The 22,722-nt window shown below is 42.6% G+C and overlaps 1 protein-coding gene across 1 annotated transcript in view; it reads left to right on the top strand.

Moving 5' to 3' along the window:
* The window catches only part of LOC8037483 (nucleolar protein 4), a 156,900-nt gene that overhangs the window by 120,921 nt on the left and 13,257 nt on the right, over window positions 1-22,722 (top strand). The window contains exons 4-6 of the mRNA XM_042286834.1: window positions 10,650-10,979; window positions 18,729-18,875; window positions 20,190-20,390. Coding sequence (XP_042142768.1) covers window positions 10,650-10,979; window positions 18,729-18,875; window positions 20,190-20,390 — 678 coding nt within the window. The remainder of the gene's footprint in view (window positions 1-10,649; window positions 10,980-18,728; window positions 18,876-20,189; window positions 20,391-22,722) is intronic.

The raw sequence follows: 22,722 nt of genomic DNA on the forward strand, positions 1-22,722 counted from the left end.
ATATATTCCGAATTTCAACCAAAGGTGACTTAGTTTCAATTTCTAAATTTACCTCGTTTTAAAAAAGAAAAAAAAAAACATTTATTAGACAGGGTGTTTCAAATAGCGGCCAGGATTTGCTATCGCCCGCAAAACTCGGCTCCTTAACCTATCGCACTACGATTTTGTGCGGCGTTGCCCCCAGGTGGTGCATTTTTTTTAAATAAAATTTGAAAAGAGCGAACTCACCTAAGGAAAAAGTATAAAAAAGAAAAAGGTTTAACTCTTATGGAAACGCAGCGAAGCTGCCGATCTTCAAAACATTCGGCACCCTCTTGTTTGAAGACCGGTGGCTTCGCTGCGTTTCCAAGGAGTTGAGACTTTTTCTTGTTTTACTAGGCTACTTTCCCGCTCGTATTATCTAAAAAAAAAGCCTTTGAGGTTGCCTTGAAACCACGCCTCTCTGGGGCAGCGGGAGAGGGGAGTAAAAGGAAAAGGGAAAGCATGACGTCACGTAAGGACCCCTCGGGCGTGCTAAGTTAGCACGCGCGATGGACGATGCGCGGCGATGCATCGTCGATAGTTGCTGCGACTGCATGTAGATAAGCTGGTTTGGTAGGTACACGAAGATAGATAGAGAGAGAGAAAACATGTGACAAGCACACTGCCTGGACTATACACCATTCCAATATTTACAAGTTCATAAGCCCAGCGTGCGATCTCCTCAGCCCAGCACGCGCATTTCCGTAGCTTCGGAAAGCGAGCAAATCACGGCCCATACGGACGAACACTACAAATGGAACCGGCCAAGAGCCTGTTTTTTTTTTTTTTTTTTTTTTTTTTTTTTGGAAAGGTCATATTTTGGGTCAATGTAAGTGTGAGCGCGACAGAAGCTCCAAGAGCGAGCTCCGGGCTTTCAGCGTCCATGTCAAGCACTCGCGCTCGTGCAGTGCGAACACTGTTCACTAGCACATGCTCGCGCTTGTATAGCTTCGGCTTCGCTTGCTCGTAAAGTAAAAAAAAACTCTTCTTTTTCCACAGCCTTTAGTTTCCTATCTCGGAGCTAATAGGTGGCGAAGAAGAAGAGGTTTATTGTCAGTAAAAGGTTGCTACTTCGCGCCGCGTATGAATAATGCGCAAAACTTGTTTTTTTCTTGAGGTGAAAACGGGTATAGGCGTTGCGATGTTGCGTGTCTTGCTTCGCCACAGTGCACCCGCGTGCTAAAGGGAAAGGTACTCCTCCAGAGTGAGATGTGGTGCAAGAAGTTATGTATAGACTCTTTTGTAGGTTTATTTTTTATGCTTTATGTTTTTTTCGTGTTTGTGACCATCTCCTCTCTCTCTCTCTTTCTTTTTAACAAGCATACTCGCCGCGTTTCTACTTAGCTATTTAGTTTTTTCTTGGCTGTGTTCATTTTGTCTTGTGTCGCGTTTGTTCAGTTTAGTTTAGTTTTTCTCTCTCTCTCTCTTTACGTTGGCGTGGACTTTGTGGAAAGCTGGACTGGCTCGCTGTTTCGGCTCATACCCAACTTCTGTGCGGCCGTCGGTTGCACAAACATATCGGCGTGGCGGCTCGGTGCGCTTCCATCATTTTCCCGCGGATTCTTAACTCTCGAAGCTATGGGTTCTTGCCATGCAAAGGGACAGCTTTGCGCCCAGCAAGCACAGCGTTCTGTGTTCGGAACATTTTTCGGTCGGAGCCTACGACGACAAAGTGCGGCTAATGGAAGAGTTGGGCATGGTTGTCAAAACTGCTCGTCTGAAGCGGGACGTGGTTCCGAGCATCTCTGTACGGAAGAGACAGACCCCTTGCCGGGTACGGGGAGCTTGCGCGAAGAAGAGTCGAAACGAGGTAAGGATTTCCAGTTGATTGCTCTGCGAAAGATGCAATTAGAATCGCGCCTGGCCCATTTATGACGTCACGGCTCGACCAACCAATGACGTTCGGCAGCGGTAAACGGCTGCGTGTCTTTCTTTTTTTTTGAATTTAGTGTTGTTTTAGAGGCACATAATACTGATATTTAGATTCTCCAGAATAAAACTACGCCAAAAAGAAAGCTTAACAATTTTTTTACCGTGTATTTTTTTTTTTTTTTTACTTTGCAAGGGATTTTTTTAAGTGGTTGCACAGACGTAGAGGTAAAGCTACAGTCTTTTAGCTGGAGAGGCCAACACATACATATTATTACAGTATTCGCAGTGGAATGAATCAGAATAAAAACTAAACTTGCGTTCCAAAATCTTCTCTTTTTTTTTCTGCTTTTAAGTGGATTTTTTTGCTGCTCCGAAAAAGACGGGCCATAGAATTATTCAGACCACTCGTATCACTGGAGGTTTAGCTTCCGATCGCATCATTTCTGCGGAGCCGCAAGCGCAGAGCGGCCACTGCTTGGGGCATATAGTTAACAAATTCTGGCGTACTACGCTACACTACAGCTTCCGCTAGACAAATGTGAGCGCTCTCATCTCGATCCAGGTTTACGTGTAAAGAAACTCGGAACGCATTTGTGAGACGATTTAAGTTTTTTACAAACAATATAGAAACAACAGATAGAAAAACCAAAAAGGAAACAGTGAGAGCCATAAAGACTCCGGCGCATTCTCGGAAGGGGGCAATGAAATGTGTGTTGCCAGTATCGCAGCACGAGAAGGACGCTCTTTTCGAGTGTTTACGTGACCGCCAGTAAAAAGATACGGAAACGACTTCCTGGAAATAAAAGCCCCGTTGCGGGAAGGAAAACAAAAACATTGTAATGTAACGCCTACAATTCCACGTTCTAAAAAAAAAAATTATTTTTTTCTTTGGGGGGGGGGGGGGGGGGGGCGGTACGTTACGAGGATGGTTTCTTTGCACTGTTCCTTTATGCACCGATACACTAAGGTTAAAAAACGACAGCGAGGGGGAACGTAAGAAAACCGAGCTCTGTTTGGAATCATTAGTCGTTCGAATGATAAAGGATAGTGTGTGTGTGTGTGTGTGTGTGTGTGTGTGTGTGTGTGTGTGTGTGTGTGTGTGTGTGTGTGTGTGTGTGTGAGAGAGAGAGAGAGAGTGAGATAGAGAGAGAGAGATTTGTTTTCAGTTGATGCTGGAAGCCTCAGTTGCCGATGCTCGTATGCCTGGCTGGTTCGCACGGCCGTTTGAACCGTCTTCGCGAAGCGGTTGCGAACGCAGTTGCTTAAAGATTCAGTGCAACTTGACACGCATTTGATGATGAAAACGTGCGTGTCCGCTTCGCGGTGGTGGTTCGAACGCCTGTGTGAATGCAGCTAGGATAATAAGAAATACAACTTAAAAACAAAATTGCTGGCGGAAAAAAGAAAACTGGAAAGCAGAATGTTGAAAAAAGGAAGGGCCCTCGAACTGAATCAGATAGAAGGCTACATTAAATAAAAACACGAAAAGAAGCATCGAAAGTAATAACAATAAGCCTTATTTTTCGTTCCAGTGTACGAATGGCGAAAAGCGGGCAAAAATATCACAGGCGCTTGCTTTCTTACAGTTTCAGAAAGATAACGCCTAAGCTAACACAGAAACTGTATGGAGCAAAATAAGTATAGCGTACAATGCGTAGAAAGTGAATGCTCCGAGATTTGTTTATTAATTTTTATTTTTACTAATTAATTCCGGAAGTTTAACGTCGTAATCAAAATATTCTCAGCGTTATTGTTTAAGAAAGCATTAAATGTAGAAGGATGCGTGTCCCTGGTTGATTGGATTGAATAATGAATATGACAAACTTGCTGAGTCCTCTTTGTCACGGAATGTATATATATATATATATATATATATACACACACTTTAAACTACTTATTTTTCGCTAGGACCTTATTTTCGAAAATTGAATTTTCCAAAACTTCAGCCTTGACCTAAATCCCAAAATATTGAGCCCGCGAAAAACAAGTCGTTTACAGTATATATATATGTATATACTTGAAACTACTTAATTTTCGCGAGGACCTAATTTTCGAAAAGTGAATTATTAAAAAAATTCAGCCTTGACCTAAATCGCGAAATATTGAGCCGCGAAAAATAAGTCGTTAACAGTATATATATATATATATATCATGCAATATTGTGAACAATGAGGGCAGAAAGTGATTTTTGAATTTATTGCATTAAAGTTAGGGAAAGGGAGAACTTCAATGCAATCAATTCAATAATCACTTTTTCCCCTCTTCGTTCACAATATATATAAATATATATATATATGTGTGTGTGTGTGTGTGTGTGTGTGTGTGTGTGTGTGTCTGTGTGCGTGCGTGCGTGTGCGTGCGTTCGTGTGTGTGTGTGTGTGTTTGTGTATAAAGACAACCCCTTACAAATGTCTGTTCCCAGTATATAGAGAATAGTTTAGACCCAGATATAAGCCTTGGGTGATCGCACAAGAAACCCAGCCGTGTTGTAGAACCATCAATATACGCAATGAATAAACATATGCTAACCAAAATGCATAAAACGTCATAAATATATGTAATGAATGCAGAGTAGGGTAGTGAATAGATTACGGTAATAATGTGAACTCTATTTCATTTTGAGCCTTGGCTCAAAAGCCAAGTCTGAAACTTGAATTTCGTTTGCTCGAACGTCTGAAATGTTGCCAGCGTAGCGCACTAAGGGCCCGTTCACGCAGTTGTGCTCGAGTGCCACTGCAACCACTCGCGTCGAGCTGTTGCTATAGCGACCCTTACGAAGAGCGAATGGGGAGACGACCCAACTGGGACCTTTTAGAACGCAGCTCTTAGGCGCCCGTTTCCGGCTTGAGCGGCGTTGCCGTCGCCGTCAGCGTAACCGCGCGTTGCATTATGGGCAAATTTCCCCGCCAAATCTAGCGGAAAAATTTCCCCGCTAAAACTAGCGGAAAAATTTCCTCGCTAAATCTAGCGGAAAAATTCCCCGGTAAATCTAGCGGAAAAAATTTTCCGCTAAATCTAGCGGAAATATTTCATCGCTAAATCTAGCGGAAAAATTTCCCCGCTAAATCTAGCGGAAAAATTTGCCTGGGAGGTCACGTGATCCCCTGATGTCACGTGACCTTCTGATGTCACGTGACCACACTACCAAGTCACGTGACCCCCCCCCCCCCCGAGAACACGTGACCCTCAGTACCATTCCCTCCTCCTCAAGAGCTGCGCTCTAATTCGGCGTTACAGGGAGTTGTAAACGGCTTTGATTTTTTTTTAATATCTTTGTTACAAAGCCTGCGTTTCCGTAGTTGTCGGTGTTTTATTTATTTATTTCACAATACTATCAGTCCTCACAACGGGGACCATGATAGGGGTGAGCAACGAAAGTTAACATAAATAGACACGCAGAACATGGTGTACAATATTACATTTCTAGCGTACCAGGTGGTTACATATCAAGCAGAAATGAAACACGCTCACAAGAAAGAAATCGCAATCGGAACAAATCGCAACGCATGTGTGTGTGTGTGTCTTTTGTATCTTTTGTTTTATTCATTCTTTGTGTGGGAACTTAATTTATCACCCTTGTTGAGTTTCTCATTATCAGACGCCTTTTTTCTTTTCTTTTTCCTCGAAATGAATTCGAACCTATCTTCGCTTTGTCCTCAAGCCTTCGGAGACTTCGGCAATCCTAGGAAAAGAAGACGCTTCTATCGACATATTTATTATTGTCAATTCCTGTCGCTTAGTCACCGAGGGATAATAAACGTGGGACGTGGCTTCTCGTGTTCACGCTACTTGCTTCCTGATTGGTCCTTTGGCATTCTCATCAGCTAATGCAGCAGTCTCATTGGCTGCCGATCGATGAACAGGTTTTTTTTAATTTATTTATGTTATTTATTTATTTATGACATACCGCAGACCAATATGGTCTAAGCAGGAGTGAATAAGGAAAGAAATCACACACCGTACATGACAATATACAAGCAATACCTTCAACAGGAAGTACAAATACAGAAGCATTATACAGAGCATAAAAAGCCACCAGCAGAAGAAGGGAATGTAACACTGAAATCGTCACACCCTCTGTTTCTTAAGCTGTGAGGTTGACTGTTATGGTGTCGTCATATCGCTTAGTGCATCTAGAATATTCTCCGCGGAACGTCGTTAATGAGTCGGCATTTTCCTACGGGGCTGCATGCGGACATTTCCGAGATAATTAATCGCGGCAGCTTGAGCCGCATTAAAAAAAAAAAATGTCTTCGCGTAAACGAGGTGTACACAATATATCGAAACAATGATGGGCCCTCCCTCGGAATGCGTGCTTTTCAAACGCTACACAGCGCCTCTTTGAATCTTCCGCTTTTTAACCGCTTGTTTTCTGGATCAATATAACCCCCCTCCACCATCACCCCCCCCCCCCCCCAAAAAAAAAGTATTACAAACATTGTAATAGTCTTTTTTCTTCCTTTTTGTATCATTATTGTTGCTTTGAAATAAGGATTACTGCGCATGCGAGCTGATAAACAATCACAGCACAAAGAAAAAGAAAAAACTTTGAGAGTGGTTTAATTTTTGTCCCCGGTCTCAAGGTTGTTTTTTTTTTCACTATGAAGGGCCTGGGGAGAGGGGGCGGGGAAGTGTTAAAGCGGGGAGGCGTGGTTGTGAAGGGTTACTCGAAGAACACTGATACCGTAAGAAGGGCATAATGAAGACGGAGAATCTATGACAGCGATGAAAACATGTACCAAGCGATTTGCTATATAACGTCAAAATTACACTCCTGTCGAGCACATAAAATCATAATGTAGACGGTGCGACGGTTCCTCTCGTCATTTTTGGTTTTCTATTTTCTTTCAGGGCTTTTTGGGTTCCTCGCGGCGTACGGAGAGGAGAAACCTTGAGGGGTGTTTCTTTTCATAAAAGAAATCTTGTCTTCGCTTTCCTTTTTTTTTTTTATTTTAAATCTCTTTTCGAAGCAACAGGGAGGAAGCGACTGGAATGACGTGTGGAGAGAAAGAGAGAGCAAAATCGGAGAAGGAGGTGAAGGGGCGAAGAAAAGAGAAGGGGAAAGAGAAATAATGGCCGTCATCGTTTCTCAAAGGCGTACCAAAACCGTGCATATTTCTTTTATTTATTTTTTCTGCGTTTTTTTTACATGTTCTGACTTTTTTTTGTGCATTTAAAATTTTCAAGGATTTTTTTTTTTTCATTTTTGAGTTGTTCTATTTGTCCTTTTGCATACCTTTGTTCTTCCACTCCCCTCCCCCTTTTTTTCCCTCCCCTTTTTTTTTTCTTTGTTGAAATTAGGAAATTGAAGAAAGCGTACGTGAGAGCGAAGAAAATTGGCGGGAAAATGCTTAATATACTCTTTCTATATACACTATATATGTATATCTACGAATACGCTATGGTGCCTTTATTAATAATCAATAGCAGCGTTATCCAAGTTTTTTTTTGTGTGTTGTGTTGTTTTGAAATAAAATTTCGCTTGGTTTTGTGTGCATAACTTTTAAATGCGGCTTTCTTTCTATTCGGTAGATTCACTTCCTAGTTTTCTGTAAGTTTTCATTTTCTGAAGAGAGTAGCGCGAAGGCAGAAGATTAAGACGACGGTACTTCGATAGAAAAAAAAGAAAAAGAAAAAAAGATTAGGATTGAAAATAAGCTTCTGTTCCGTGAATGCAGAAAATTGAAACATCGGTACTTTGATAGAAAAAAACACAAAGATTAACTTTCGAACTAAAACTAAGCTTCTGTTCTGCTTTCATTGTCTTCTCTGTGTTCCTCTCCTTTCTTTTTTTTTTTTTTTTTCTTTTTTTTCTAGTTTTTCATTATTCGTATAGTTCTGGCATTCTCATCTTGCACTGGAGAAATCATTTTCCAATTTCAGCTTTGATTGTGATCTTTGTTTTTTCTTCCTCTAATTTTGTTTGCATTTGTTTTATGTGTGACTTTTCCCTGAATTTTGTATGTGTACCTTTTATCGTGGAAGCGTACGTAGTGATAAGATTTGTTTACATTTTTGCGAACAGATTTAGAAAGGCACGTAGGAAAGAAAAGAATCTAGCGTGTCGCCATTGTCTAGGAGAAGGAAAAAAATGTTTTGATGAAGTCATTAAACAAGTTTAGCTCTAGCTCTCGTTCTATGTCTTCGTTAGTATCGAAATATCAGTTGTTGACATTTACGTAATTTACTTCTTTTTCTTTTGTCGGCGTGATTTTTTCTTTTTATGGCCTCATTTTCGGAAGAAAATTAAAGAAGGAATATTTCTTTCATCTTTCACATTTTCTCTATAAATTATTTATTTGTTGCAGTACCCCGAGCGTCATAGAATAGGGATTGAGGGTGTGGGTACACGACGTAAGCTTAACATACTTATGAGTACGGGGATGAAGTACCAGTAATATTACAACATATTAACATGGTGTAGGTTTGTAAAAAGTGTTCGATAATGGTAGTCAATAAAGTCGGTCTTTAAGGAGCAATGCCCGTCTTCAATAGAAGAACAACAAAAAAAAATAGCGGAAGAACATGATATAATTGCCAAAGGGAATGACGACTTTATGACCATTTCTTGTGGATTGGCAGTAAATGTTGATTAATGCGGAAGGATAGGTATGAAGGCTTTTAAATAGGTGACTTTGTTCTGAGAATATTTAATGTATAGTGGAACAAAAACTTTATTATGTTTTTTTTTTGTATTTAGTTTTGTCACGTTTTCTTAAACTGTATGTATATTTGCTTGAGTATGAAGAAAACTTACTTGCAGTTTGGTACTGCGTCTTTCGCAAACATGTACCGGAAAAACAAGGTTCTCTAAACTTTTTTATTTTAAAACTTTACACTTTATTTTTGTTCTACTCACCTTTCCTTGTACCGCTTGCTACGAATGGGTTTCGATGCTAGGGAAGAAGCCTAATAATTAGACGTTACACCAATAGGTGACAGAATCAACGTGTAGAGATCGGCTAGATGGCGCAAGCAGCCGCTCAATTTAAAATGTTCAGCCTTATGCATCCCTCAATCCATCCGAAGAAGGAATCGAAACCTGCAGCGGCGGAAAACGTACCTGTCGTTTTTCTCTAGCTTCTTTTAAACATCTTTTCTCCAACTGTTCTTTCGTTTTCTCTCTCTCTCTCTCTATATATATATATATATATGTATATATATATATATATATATATATATATATATATATATATATATATATATATATATATATATATATATATATATATATATATATATATATATATACGGAAAATCAAACGTGGGGAAGGCCATAGACAGATTTCAGTGATACTTAGAACGACAACACGTTGTGTAGCCCATCTGTAAGATTTGTTATCCCGTAAATGTACTTGAGGTCGGTTCTACCTAGTTTTATCACAGTGCTAATTTATCTGGGAGCCATTCAGAGGCAAAAAAAGAAAGCATGTTATCCTAGAAAGCGAAAAAAATAGTTTTCAAGTAAAAACAACAGGAGGCTGAGCATTTGGAATATCATGCTCGGTGTCACATCAGTGGAATTGTGTTTCCGGGTAGGAATGTTAGCTGGGCCTTGCCACTTACCGAGCTCCTTCCGCAAACAACCGCAATTGGTTTGTCGCATGCTCCGATGCAGTGGACGTGCGGGACTGTGTACGTTGAGCGAATTCGTCTGTTTCTTGAGCAGTGGGCACTGTGACGTCACAGCACCAAGCTCTCAATGGATGAATACAGTGGGTAGGCCCACTGTACTCCACAGTACCCCAGTACCCACTGTGTCCCCCGCAATTAGAGCGAGCAAGGCCGTCGTCTGCTCCTCACACAGAGGACAGCGGTGTCAGGGTCAGGCGTTTAGGCGCTGAATGTCGGCGTCGCCTGCTACTCCTAGCAATGGCTGTCTTCCCTGTTCTACGGGTATTGCAAATCCTCTGATTTGTTAGCGGTATTCCCACAAAGGATATATCCGGGGGAATTTCTTCCCGGCGCTTACATCACGCGAAAGAAAAACAAAAAACGTCAAGCTTTGTGACACTGTGAGTCGGCTCTGTGGCGAAGTGGGGCAGGAATGCTCAAGCAGTACAAATAATCTCGGTTTGGCGGCGGTCCAGTTTGCTTTAAATTATATGTTGTCCCTAAACGTTTTAGTACCAAGTGTAGAGACTGCTAAATTCGTCTGTTGTGGTGTCAAAAGTGAGAACCGCTAAACAGGACTGCCAGCGCCGACTTCCCTGCCGGCATCTCGTCGGTGTGAACGGCAAGGTTGGGGAGTTACTTGGGCGCCCGCTGTCGACTTCACGCACATCCCACCGTGGATTTCTTCGTCATGTGAACACCGCTTTATGAACGAGGACTTAGCCTTCAACAAGAGAAATAAACAAACAAAACAAATACCTCGAAGGATAGTTTAAAAAACAAAAACATTTTATCGGCTAACATCTACCAGATCCACTCCGACAAACGAGGAAACCACGACCGGGATGTATCCTATCTACCACTGCCACTGCCACCGCCGAAGAGCAAACAACTGCGGGGATGGCGCCTAATTAATTGCGTTAGTCGCGCATATGATCACTCCGTCTCCCACGCACAAAGGGACGCATTTCGGTCAACTTGCCTGCCGTATACATGATTTTACGGTGAAACTTTCAATTTCTGCACTCATTAAAAGTTTCTGCAAAGTGTGCCTTGCTACCACGAGCAATAGCCAGATGTCGAATGTTCCTGACATGTGGCTGACTTAATCAGAAGATGCTTCCTTGTTCCTTTCCATCCAGGATTCGACGTTCGGAAGCGACGACCTGAGCGACGAGGATGGGAGCCCGAACTACGACGACGACGACAGTCCCGACACCTGCGTAGACGCCAAGGAGGAGGACGACGTGGCCATGGCCGAGGGCGGCTCGGCGCCCGGTTCGGACGCCGAGCACGGCGTTGCCCCGACGCGGAAGAGCGGTGCATCTCCCCGAGAGGGCGCGGGGGGGCTGACGCCCGCGGCGCCGTCGACGACAGCGTTGGGAGACGTCGAGGGCGTTCGCTGGAGCGACCAGCAGCCCCTCAACATGACCTCGAGGCTGGGCGCCGACCAGGCGTACGACCGGACGCTGGTCAGTATAGGGTCCAAGTGGTCTCAAACTCATTTGAGCATGGGGGCCAGATAGCCCACACTGGGAAGCCGAGGGCCAGTGTTGAGTGGGAGGGAGGGAGGTGAAGGGACCATGTTAAACGATTTGAAAGAGAAGAGACCTCGTGCTCTACGCTTTTTGTAAGCTCGGTTTTGTCAGTGACACTTTTAGATTTGATTCGTTTATATGACTACTTTGGGCCCTGACCTGATGTGATAACAATAACTAAAATGACACCTCGCCGTTAACGATTTCTGTTACAGCACCCATACTTGCCTTGTAATGGATATATATTTTTTTTTAAGGCGAGAATCCCGAGCTCGTAGCTCTATCTTCGGCAGTTGCTCCTGCTGATCGAAAGTTCGCGCAGCCGAGATGTATCCTTCAACAAAGAGCTCGCGCCACCAGCCTAGTATATTACAAAAAGCTTGGAAGCAAAACAAAGGGCAATTAAGCACAGATAAGTAAAAACTATGTGAATACGTTAAAACAGAGGAACTACTTTTCGAGCGAAAATGAATCGGCGGGATGAGATCACGATGGCGCATGCTACTAGCGCTCAAGACATGGGAACCGGGACTCGTTGCCGGTTGCCTGCGGGCCGCATCCCAGCGAGTCGCGGGCCGCATTCGGCCCTCAGGCCGCGTGTTTGAGGCCCTTCGTATAGACTTTTATCGAATCGAAAGTTCGGCGATAGCCGAACTTTCGCTGAACTTCTCTAAAGATTCTGCGAAGATTTGGCAAAAATACATTCTTACCAGACTTAACCTTGATATTTAGTTTTTTTCTGGCGAAAAAAGGTTTTATGTTTTTGTTCTTAACTTAAATGCAACATGTAATGCATATTGGCACAGTTTTTATTAAATAAGGTGATATTCTACAAGATAATTGTATCGGTGCCGTTTTTTTATGTTTTTAGTGGCAATTTCAGTGACTGCCTCCAAAAGTGGCACGACAACGAGGTTGGGTAGTAGCGGGCGTGGCGCAGTCACGAATCACGCTTCGAGAGTTTCGGTTTTGAGACATCATCAGCACAAGCCTGGAAGTGTGTGTACATTGTTAAAACGAATGCAACACCACTCCGTTCTTGCTTTTTCTAGGAGTCACTGTTTCATGCGCAAAAACGAATGCAACGCTTGCTAAGTCTTCACCAAAAGAGATAACAAGATTATTGTAAATGTTCGTGATATTTTATTTGAGTCGCTTCACTTCAGATTTGCATGAAAGTGTGCGTCCCATATTCGCAACGTCTCTTTTTTAACCTTTAAAATGCCGGTTTCAAATGTTAGGACACACGCGGACGTTTAGGAAGATGGGGAGAGTTAGGAAGGATGGATGTGCAACGTCGAGCACAATAGTTGTGTTTAGTTTTATGCAGATACCTGAAAATCGCGAAATAACGCTAATTGAAAAGGGAATATTGTTTTGTTTTTGCACACACTACTTCTGAGCCGAAAACAGGATTGTGATAATTTTGAGGAGTGTTTTAAAGTCATTGCCAGCCAATGTTTCAACTTCCTCGTTGCCTCACTGAAAAGGCCAAATGAAAATTACGTTATCCAGAATGTAGCGCATCATATTTGTCATTCGCGCGGTGGACTGCGTAAATTACTAGCCGATCTTCTATTCTTGAGGCAGAAAATATTGAAAAGAACCACACTAGCTCACAAACGCGCAGTCAACGTGCTGCCTACTCCAAACCGCGCTGTAACCGCTGGTTGTACTACACTGCACGATGGTAACCGCACGACTGCACGGCGTCCATTTGCAATCCATGACCCCGTCACGTCCTCGCGCGTGCGTAGGCATTTGCCGAATTTTCGCCGAATCTTTGCCCAACTTTTCGTCAACAGTTCGGCATTTGCCGAACTCTGTCGAATCTAAAGTTCGGCAGATTTGGGTTACAAACAAACGGGAGCGCCCCTAGCGGACGCCACGGGCACCGCGCATATGCGATGGAGTGTGGGCAAGAAGTTCGCCATCGCCCATAAACAAGCCATTGGATTGCGACGTTGTCGGCGTCGGTGTGAGTCCCGGTGCTCTTTTTCGCGTTGGAATTGTTGATTCTACGTATTGCTGGCAATGCCTGACTACTTTAGCGGCCTCAGCGAAATTAACGAGGCTCGCTACACCGCAAAGCTTTGCGTGAATAATGTGACATGCTGCGTTTCATTCCGCGTGGACGCCGCAGAATGCACGCTAAAGCCTGATTCGCACGATGAGGTTCTGCTCGCTATTTTCAGTCGTGACATCCCTCAAGGTGCAAAAGCGTGAACTGTAGCTGAGATGTCGACGTTGATACTGAAAATCGCAAGCAAAATCGAACCGAGTGAATCAGGCATAACAATTCGGTGATGGCCACTGGTAACACTTATCAACATCTCCTTGTATCTACTGTTTACACCCAGCCTAATTACCCCAACCAACCTTCAAACTTAAAAGTCGTTTGAGGCCTGCACTTACTTCTTACCGCAATATACCCTTTCCGAAATTCAATCTGGCCACCTTGATCATTATCATCATCTGTGGAACGGCATCTGTGCCATACCAATGGCGGCCTTCTAGTGACTGATAAAGGAAGACGTTGAAGATGCTCCTAAGGGATGATGCGAGGCCTGTACATTTGGGGGGTCAGTACGAAGCGACGTAGAAATGGAACAGAAGAGCTACGTAAGCGTTTATTTCTAATAACTATATTCAGTCAATCATGCGGGTGGCACACAATTAGCTTTAAAGCACTTTGGTGTATAGAATTTTTTCGAGGCATCTGATTGGGTTGGAGCTTTGTTCTGTATGCAGGTTCTTGGTCACCATCGAACTGAGAGTGATCGAGAAAGAACTCACACTGAACAATTCCTCGTGTGCCGTTGACTTGCAAAAGTGACGGTGGCGATACCAGTTATTTTCCGCCATTGATATGACAAAACCTAAACTGCTTTGCGGACCACCAGATGGCGCTGAATTTCGGAAAGGGTCTATTGCCGGGTCAACGTTTGGTCTATGGGCCGCTGTCGTTTGAAAGAGCAGACGACAACAAGCAGAAACGTTTGAGAGAGCAGACGACTGCTCGAACGATCAGGCGGCCGTTTGAACTTGATGACGCACTAAACGCAGTCCGCGCATGGTCCGTTACAGTGGTGGAACTGCTGCGCCATTTGCGCCAAATTGCACCAGAACGAATAACTAGCTACACGCTGGCCCAAAGGCTGTATTTGTGCACAATTTGCGCCTCGTCTGCGCCAGAAGGGAGCTGTTCTCGAAAAGGAAACTGAAAGTGTCTGGCACGTGACATTCTTGACAATGTCGCTTAAAATAAAAGAATAAAAAAATTGGGGTGTGTATGTTTATACGGCCTAGAACTTTGTCTCAATGGGCAACTTGTCTCCCAGCTGTAGATGAGAAATTTGCTGAATATTAAGAAAGTACATTTTTTTATGTCTAAGTAATATGTGCGAAAAGTAGGGCTGCAAATATTTGAATTGTCAAATAGTGGTTTCAAATAATAAGCTATTTGAAATTCGCTTCGAAATGAACTGCGATATTCGTACGTTTCGAAATGTTGATCGCGGCGAATTAGCCCCCTTGAGTGCGCTTCTCCTCACGCACCGGTGCACTGCGGAGAAGCAATACCCACAGAGCTGACACCGCGATCACGTGGCTCGCTTCGCCGCAGCGCATACGTGAGCTTAGGCGAAAAACACACCTTTGAAGTGGTATTGCACCAGTGCTGTTAAGTTTTTTTGGGCGAAGTCACCAGGACGCGACCTAAAAGTCGCCAGTTTTAGCGAAAAGTCGCTGAGTGGTGATGATGATGAGGACCTTTTTCGGATTTTTTTTTCTTTTTTTTTTATAAAACGTAAAAGTTTTTTTTTTTTTTTTTTTGTGACGAGACAAGTGAATAGTTGGAGTCGGCCGTCCCATTCCCAAGGACTCGCCAACACCTTGAGTGACTCAAGGCGTTGGCGAGAAGATCCTGGTCCATGAACAAAACAGTGGAAGCCTGTTCTGCTTCATCCTTATCGAACAAAATCCTCGCTTTAACCCGCGTTAAAGCGAGGGAATTGCTTCGGGGTCGGAGAACGTCACCTCACCCACAACCGGATGAATAAAAATTAACAAAAATGAGTGACATCCAGAGCTGTCCCCTGGAAGCCACCGGAGAGCTATCCGACTGACATATTTTCCCCCCGTTCACGTAGCTTTAGTAACAATTTACATAACTAGAAAAAAAAAAAGTCCCCAAAAAAGTCGCTAAGACTCCAAAAACACAAAATTGTCGTTAGGACGACTGAAAACGCTCTAAATTTAGCGACTTTCTCGCTAAGTTCACACCACTGTATTGCACACTCGCGCGTCTGGTGTAATAAAAAAAAATTTCAAAAGCTAACTGTGGCTATTAAGCAAGGGTTTATGTTAGCGATGTTCTACCAACCTGTGTTCATTATTTCTGCTTTTTCTTTTGTTCTTTTAAAAGTCAAAATGGAAGAAACTTTTTCCAAATAGCAATAAGTAATAAGTGATTTATTTGCACTTAAATTGGTGTGGACACAGCGGCATGCCAGACAAAGCATATTGGTAAAAACTCTTATGTGCGTGCGCCTGCTAGCCTGCCACGGTGTGCATTGGTAGGGATTGCACATGCCCAGCTTTAGAAGCATTAAAATGATGTCCCAGAAGTCGTCCTTTAGGTCGTCCTAGATGTTGTCCTCGAGGTCGTACTAGAAGTCATCCTTGAGGTCCTCCTAGACGTTGTCCTTGAGGTCGTTCTAGGCATCATCCTTCAGGTCGTCCTAGACGTCGTCCCTGAGGTCGTCCTACGCGTCGTCCTTTAGGTGTTGTCCTCAAGATTGTCCTAAAAGTCGTCCCTGAGGTCGTCCTAGACGTCGTCCTTGAGGTCGTCCCACCATAGTATACTTCCGCTGGTCTTCCTTCTTCATTAGAGTGGAAAGGCTGAAAGCTTTTTGTATGGTTTCTTCCAAAACAACACAAGAACGCACGTCCTGTATCGTGAGTTCCGCCACAGCCCCAGGCCGAAAGTGCGCCCAATGCACCACCACTGTGCCGTGACGTAACAAATCTGAGTTTGTGTATGCGGGGTAGTTTAAGCAAAGCACGAATGCGAGAATAGAACAATCTAAATGAAGCACAATTATATTTGAATGTGACATAGTTGAACACTTAGAAAAGGACTCTTCTGGAAGCCTATAATGGTGAAATAGCAGTGGGAATGAAAAGTCCATTAGTTACTAAAAAGATCAATGTCCAGCAGACTGTCTGATACCCATTTCATTAGTCACCTTCTATATACTGCCATCTTCGCGTTCTGCACTGCACATTCTGACCATGTGCAGCAGCTCTCTTGCGGAATATTGAATGCTGCGCATGCCTCTGCAGCTCAGTGGCAGCAATTTTCACCTGGGTAATAAGCATTGGAAAGGTGTATCTAATCTGGCTGCACTGGAGGCTTCTTTCTTTTCACGTTTGAGTTCAGAGGTGAAGGCAACAAGCCAATGCAGTAAGTTTTTCTACCGAGCCACACACATACTGGCTCACTGGTTCACTGCTGTGTTATGCACCTTTTCAAATTATTATAGTGTCTCTGAACTAATTGTCTGCCAGTATGCTTACATCACATCATCACATTAATACATTACATCATCAATACAAAAATATTGCACGAAAACTAGCCATCAAAAGTAAGTGAGACAGTGTGAAGACGGAGGTATGGGCTATTGGATGTATGTGGCAATGCACCGATTATAGGAAGGCAAGGAAATTATATGTCATAAGAACTGCCCTGTCATGCTGACCTTGCCACAACATTCGGTGGTACTGGGTGAATGGCAGCTAGCTAAAACATTAGCAGACAATGTCATTTGTTGGTAAGGTTTAACTGCACAACTCGGGCATGTTGTGGGAGAGCGGATTTGCTGAAAACGTGCTCCCTAGAACATTTTTTTTATTGCAAAATTTTATTTTTTTTGTGCCAACCCCTAAAGAGGCAGAGACAAAAGGCATTTCTGCCTGACTGAGGCGTCTGCCTTCTCGTAGTATTTAGCAAGTGCACACAATTAAGGGGAAATAACACTTGGCACATTCGTGCATAATAATTATATGCTTTTCTCTAAAATGAAATATTTAAGATATGCTCAAGAAAAAGTTATTGTCACGTTTTTATATCTTTAAAAAACATGCAAGAATAATTTCACTATCATTAGAAATGTCATGTTCAAAGAATAATTTCTGAACTGACAATAATTAGTTGACTCGTCATAGGGGCACAAAAAACAACACTGGTCTCATTATTGGGGCATGCAAAACCTGTTTTGATATGCTGACACAGAGAAACAACAAAATAATTATTTCAAATTAATTATATTAAAACAAATCTTGATGCAGGCACCAGTGTATTTGGCATATATTCAGTGTAAAGGATTTGACACCACGAATGTAAAATTGTGCTTCTCAAAACCTACTTTGTTCTGATTGATTGTTTTTTTTCTTATTTCATTCCAAAATTGATAAAATGATAACGAAAATTGGGCATGTTCGTTAAAAATATTTAGCAATAAAGGAACTTTATAATTTTTTTTTTTTTTTTGTAATTTGTTCTTACATATACTTTGGAGGAGAAACTGAGTCACCATTTAATTCACAAATGGTTGTGATTTTGTGGCCAACAACCCAGATCCAGAAAGCTCAAGCAGTTAGCTAAAAATTTGTTTTCAAGGCATAGAAGTCTTTTAACTGCAGCCTCTTCCTAAATACATGAACCCTTTGACTTTTACAAATTCAGATTTACACAATTAGTTAGCAATGTAGACACATTGGAGATGGTAACCCTAGGATCTTTGTTAGTGTGCAGAACAATCACCTTCATTTACTCATATTCTTTCTGTAAGTGCTCTTATATCTATGCTTTGCTGATACATTCAGATGCAACAGTCACTTCCTAAGAAAACCCAATGTCAATATTTGCTAATCGAACTCGTTTGGTCCTTCAGTGTGGTTCCTTAGTGTAGCAGCAGCTAACTTCAGGCTTCTTGCTTTCACGACTTCAGTCATGCATGGGTCCAGTGTGGGAGTGACATAAACAGACAGATGCTTTTTGTCAAGTCACCGAAGAACATACCATCCTGGTATTGTTTTTAATTTTAGTTTTCTTTCTTTTGTTCCCTTCTCACCTCGAACTATCATGTTAGTCGTCCACCGCCCGACCACTCGACCAGCGTCTAGAAAGGTTACCAACATTTGTTTTAGAGGATCCTATCGGCTTTGCACAACCAAAATGAAAAGGCTTGTTCACAGATTGGGGTTTGAATGTGCTCGAGTGCATTGTCTTCTTCTGTGACTGCTTACGAGACGACACACCGGCACTATTTATCAAGTGACCCTGGAAACACTTTCAACCTGCATGTATTTATACTAAGGGTGTAGCTGCCTGTGATAGATCAAATCTATGCACCACCTATGAGAAATAGTCGCCTCTAACATTTGAATTATTATTTCCAGTTTACAGCGAAAGACTGGTGCTGCATAAAAAATTATACAAATATATACGAGGTTCGTAAGTGTTTCAGATATAGGCTGCCAAGTGTATGCCTGCGTGTTCTCTTGTTGTAAGCACTAACAAAGGAACACAACAGACTCGAGCACACTCAAACGCAAATGTGTGAACCAACCATAAGTTGAAGTGAGCGGTGTTTCTCAAAAATATTTGTTTGCATGCAGAGTCCGCCGGCCACACACCAAGGTGGAGAACACACACCTGACGACCTCTCTGCCAGCACAAAGGAGGAGGACGAAGAGGACGACGACGACGAGCAGGACAAGCTGGACATTAATTCCTATGACCCTGAAAGGCTCAAGGCATTCAATGTGAGTGTTTTTTCATCCTATGGCATTTTGTATCTGGCACCAGCACATGCCATCATGAACTACTTTCTTTCAATTCGGCCATATCCTCGATCCACGGCAAGTTCGGCCTAGCTATGTTGTCAGAAGGCGACTCCGGAAGCATTCCTGAGCACCTTCTGAATTTCCATAATCATATGTTTCTTCTGTAAATTTCAAATGCCACATGAAAATAAAAAAATGAAAAATTTCCATCGATTAAATGCGGTAATTAAAAGGTGTCAGCAATGGCGAGAGATGTCTGCTATTGTTCACAAATTCCTAGTCATGTTAACCCCTTAATGGTAATTTTTTTTGTGAAATTTGTACCAATATGGTTTAATTTGGTTTGATGAACTAATTGGGTCAGCTTGTGAGAATACGTTTGACAAGCTGACCTTGTCATAAAACATGGAAACGGCACCCAAAGGTGCGACAAGGTGAGCTATCATAAATTAGAAAACAGGCTATCACTCGTGATGAGCGGAGTTTGTCACAAACAGTAAAGGGGTTGAAGGCCAACGTCCATGCAGCACCTTCTGCAAGGCAGAAAACCCGTCCCAATGTCCTTGTCTTTATTCTCACTCGCACCTTTACCTCGTCATCACCCAAAAAGAGTGATTTTGGGAGCTGCTCTCCACAAAAAGGGGAAAGTGTTTCCTCCAGTCTGCTTGTTTGTTGGCCTCTACACATCTCTCGCTTACTGAACTGCCCAATTGTTTTCGTTCTAACAGGCCTTTACAACTGGTAGAAAGTCTACTTTGCATAAACAGGTCAAGTTAACACTCAGCTGCAAGTTACATGGCAACAATAGACCACATTACAAACTTGATTCCAAAACCCCGAGACTGCAGGTAACGACACATACACTCAAAAGTCCACTATGGGACTCTTGAGTGTGTGTGTTGTTACCTGCAGTCTCGGGGTTTTTGAATCATGTTTAACGTACACCAGCTCGTTTGTGCCCTTACGTTTACTACAAACTCGAGTGTCCTCTTTATGTAAAAAGCTGCATCTGCTGAAGAGTAGTGCAGAGATTGTTAACATGCTGCGCGGTTTGTGCATTGACAGCTCCATACGTTTTGACTTTCAAAAAGCCGCCCATTATTCTAAGAGCACGCAGGCACAGAGTGTCTCGGTAAAACAAGTGTGAAAGACCACTTTTTCTGCATGAACTAAGAACAGCAAAAGCCTCGTGAATATGTTCGACCTATGCTTGACCTTTGTCGTCGTCGTTGCGCAGGAAACGTCTCTTGTTCCGTCACTCCTCCTGACGACGTCCGTGCTTTGTTTATACAGATGTTTGTGAGGCTGTTTGTGGACGAGAACTTGGACCGCATGGTCCCGATCTCGCGGCAGCCCAAGGAGAAGATTCAGGCCATCATCGACTCGTGCTCACGCCAGTTTCCGGAGTTCTCGGAGCGCTCCCGCAAGCGCATCCGGACGTACCTCAAGTCCTGCCGCCGCACGAAGCGAACCCGAGACCTCAATGGTTGGGACGTGAGTGTCTGCCCTAGCGCGCTCATAGCTAGGGTTGCCCGTTTTTGGCATATATACATTCGGATAAATACCGAATGTATGATGCCTGCAGGAATGGGCAGTATCCCGATACAAATGTACCCCTATAGTATTTTTTAAATTCATATTGTATTTATATTTATGTATCGCGATCTACTATGTTTTCTATTTCTGTATCGAAACACATTTTCGGGTATACTTCTGGTATGTCTATACTACGGGGGCGGATGTATCTCGTTACATTTTTCAAGTAGTCAATAATTTATTTCCTGTGCAAAAATCTCAACTTAATCATCCAGCCAGTACTTATTTGTGGTTAACAAAATATTGCACAATTAATGTATATTCTGACTCTTTTGTTAATCATACCGTATTTATTTGAATATAAGGCGGTCACGATTATAAGGCGAGGGGGCAGTTGAAGGACCCAAGAAAAAGAAAAAAAATCGTCATATTGCTATGCTGAGCTTCGAATATAGGGCGGGGTATGACTTTGAGACTACGGATTTTGGAAAAAAAACCTCGCCTTATATTCGAATAAATATGGTATATACCAGGGGCGGCCAGAGTGGCATTGTATTAGAGCCGTAGACAAAGCTACAAAAGCTTAGACAGCCGCTTTTAGCAAGAAACTATAGGGAGGGAACAGTCCTCTCCAAAGGAAACGAGTATAATTGTCGACTGCAACAAATAACACCGGGCACCAAAATGTTTCTTTAACCGCTAAGCAAAAAGGAATGCACAGTTTGCTCATCAGCCACTGCCCCTGATGCCCATAGTGCATACACGGTGTGAAATCCTTTCTAGAAGAACAAAGGAAACAGACTCATTGTACACATCTATGTGTTTAAAAGCAGTTCAGCTGTAGCTGTAGTATGTAACAATGCTGCCAAGACTGTGAGCCTTTGTTTAAATTCTAAAACTCGTTTCGTCTTGGTGACAGAGGAGGGGAAGGGGGGCTTGCTTACCAGTGAAACATGAGGTGCACCTGAACCTGGAAAGAGCCGCATGTGGCTCATGAGCCGCAGTTTGGACATAGAATGCAAATCAATTAGAATTTTGATAGTTCCTTGAAAACAGCCTATTCTGTTGAATATCCCAGAATGTTGGCCATGTGCCAGACAAAGTTATCCCCTATTTCAGGGGACAACTTTCTCTGGCACATGGCCAACTTTTTTGGATATTTGGTGGAATAGGATATATACTATACTAGGGGACAACTTCTTTTGGTGCATGGCCAACTTTCTGGGATATTCCATGGAATAGAAGTTTTCAAGGAATTATCAACATTCTAATTGATTTGCATTCTATGATACAAAGGCAGTTACAGTCCTCACAAACATTACAGTAATTTGTCAAGAAAAGCAGAAATTCATAATTTTGTTGATTTTGTTATTGCAGAAATAAACTTTGCATTGCTGAACGCTCATTCCCTGCCTAAATGAAGCACCAGAGGTCCAAACCACATGCCTGAGTTTCATCAATAACTGTTGTCTTATTCAAAAGTTATATGGGATTTTCTGAAATCTTCAATGGAAAAATGGCAGCCGACAGAGGTTTCAAATACATGGAGCTCTATAGCACCAGTCACAAAATATGGGCCCCATTTTCCAAATGAAAATTTCAGAAAATAACTTAGTATATTTTTGTAATGAAATAATGGTCAATGCTGGGGCTTTGGCATTTGGTTCAAACCTTTAGCGCAACATTTGGGCGGAAAATGAGCATTCGATGATGCAAATTGTTTATTTTCGTGATGAAAAATATGCTGTAAGTTGTTTTTAGGGACTTGCTGTACTTTACAGGCCACATTAGCATCATCATACTTTACAGTAAATTTCCTATCAAACCGTGATCTGCCTGTCGTGAGTCATTGATTCCAATTGTATGTAATGCAGAAGGTGCATGGGGGGGGGAAGCCATGTCCTCTTTCATTCCTTCTTTTCTACCTTCTCTAGTGCCCGAGTTTGAAAGAGTGTTTTTCTTCAAATATCACCCTGCAGGCTCCGTGATATACAAATATCATTTAGGCAGAAGGTGTATAGCAGTAAACTTTTGGGCTTAGTGTCCCCCATACTTTCTCTGAGTGCAGTCTACTTAGTTCGGGTTGAAAGCGAGCTTTCGGAAGTGTGTGAGAAACACGGTCGAAGTTTCAAATGGCTGTGGGTTCAAATCACGGACCACGGGCAGGCACAGATTTCTGCTCCTAAAAACAGACAGCAGTATTCGACTTGAGACGTCAACCGCAGCCGGCTCTGAACCTGTCTTGGAAAGCTAACGACAACAAAGACGCGTAAGGCTGGTACACACATTT

The sequence above is a fragment of the Ixodes scapularis genome, unplaced genomic scaffold, assembly GCF_016920785.2.
Source record: "Ixodes scapularis isolate PalLabHiFi unplaced genomic scaffold, ASM1692078v2 PGA_scaffold8__174_contigs__length_109621045, whole genome shotgun sequence".
NCBI lineage: Eukaryota > Metazoa > Arthropoda > Arachnida > Ixodida > Ixodidae > Ixodes > Ixodes scapularis.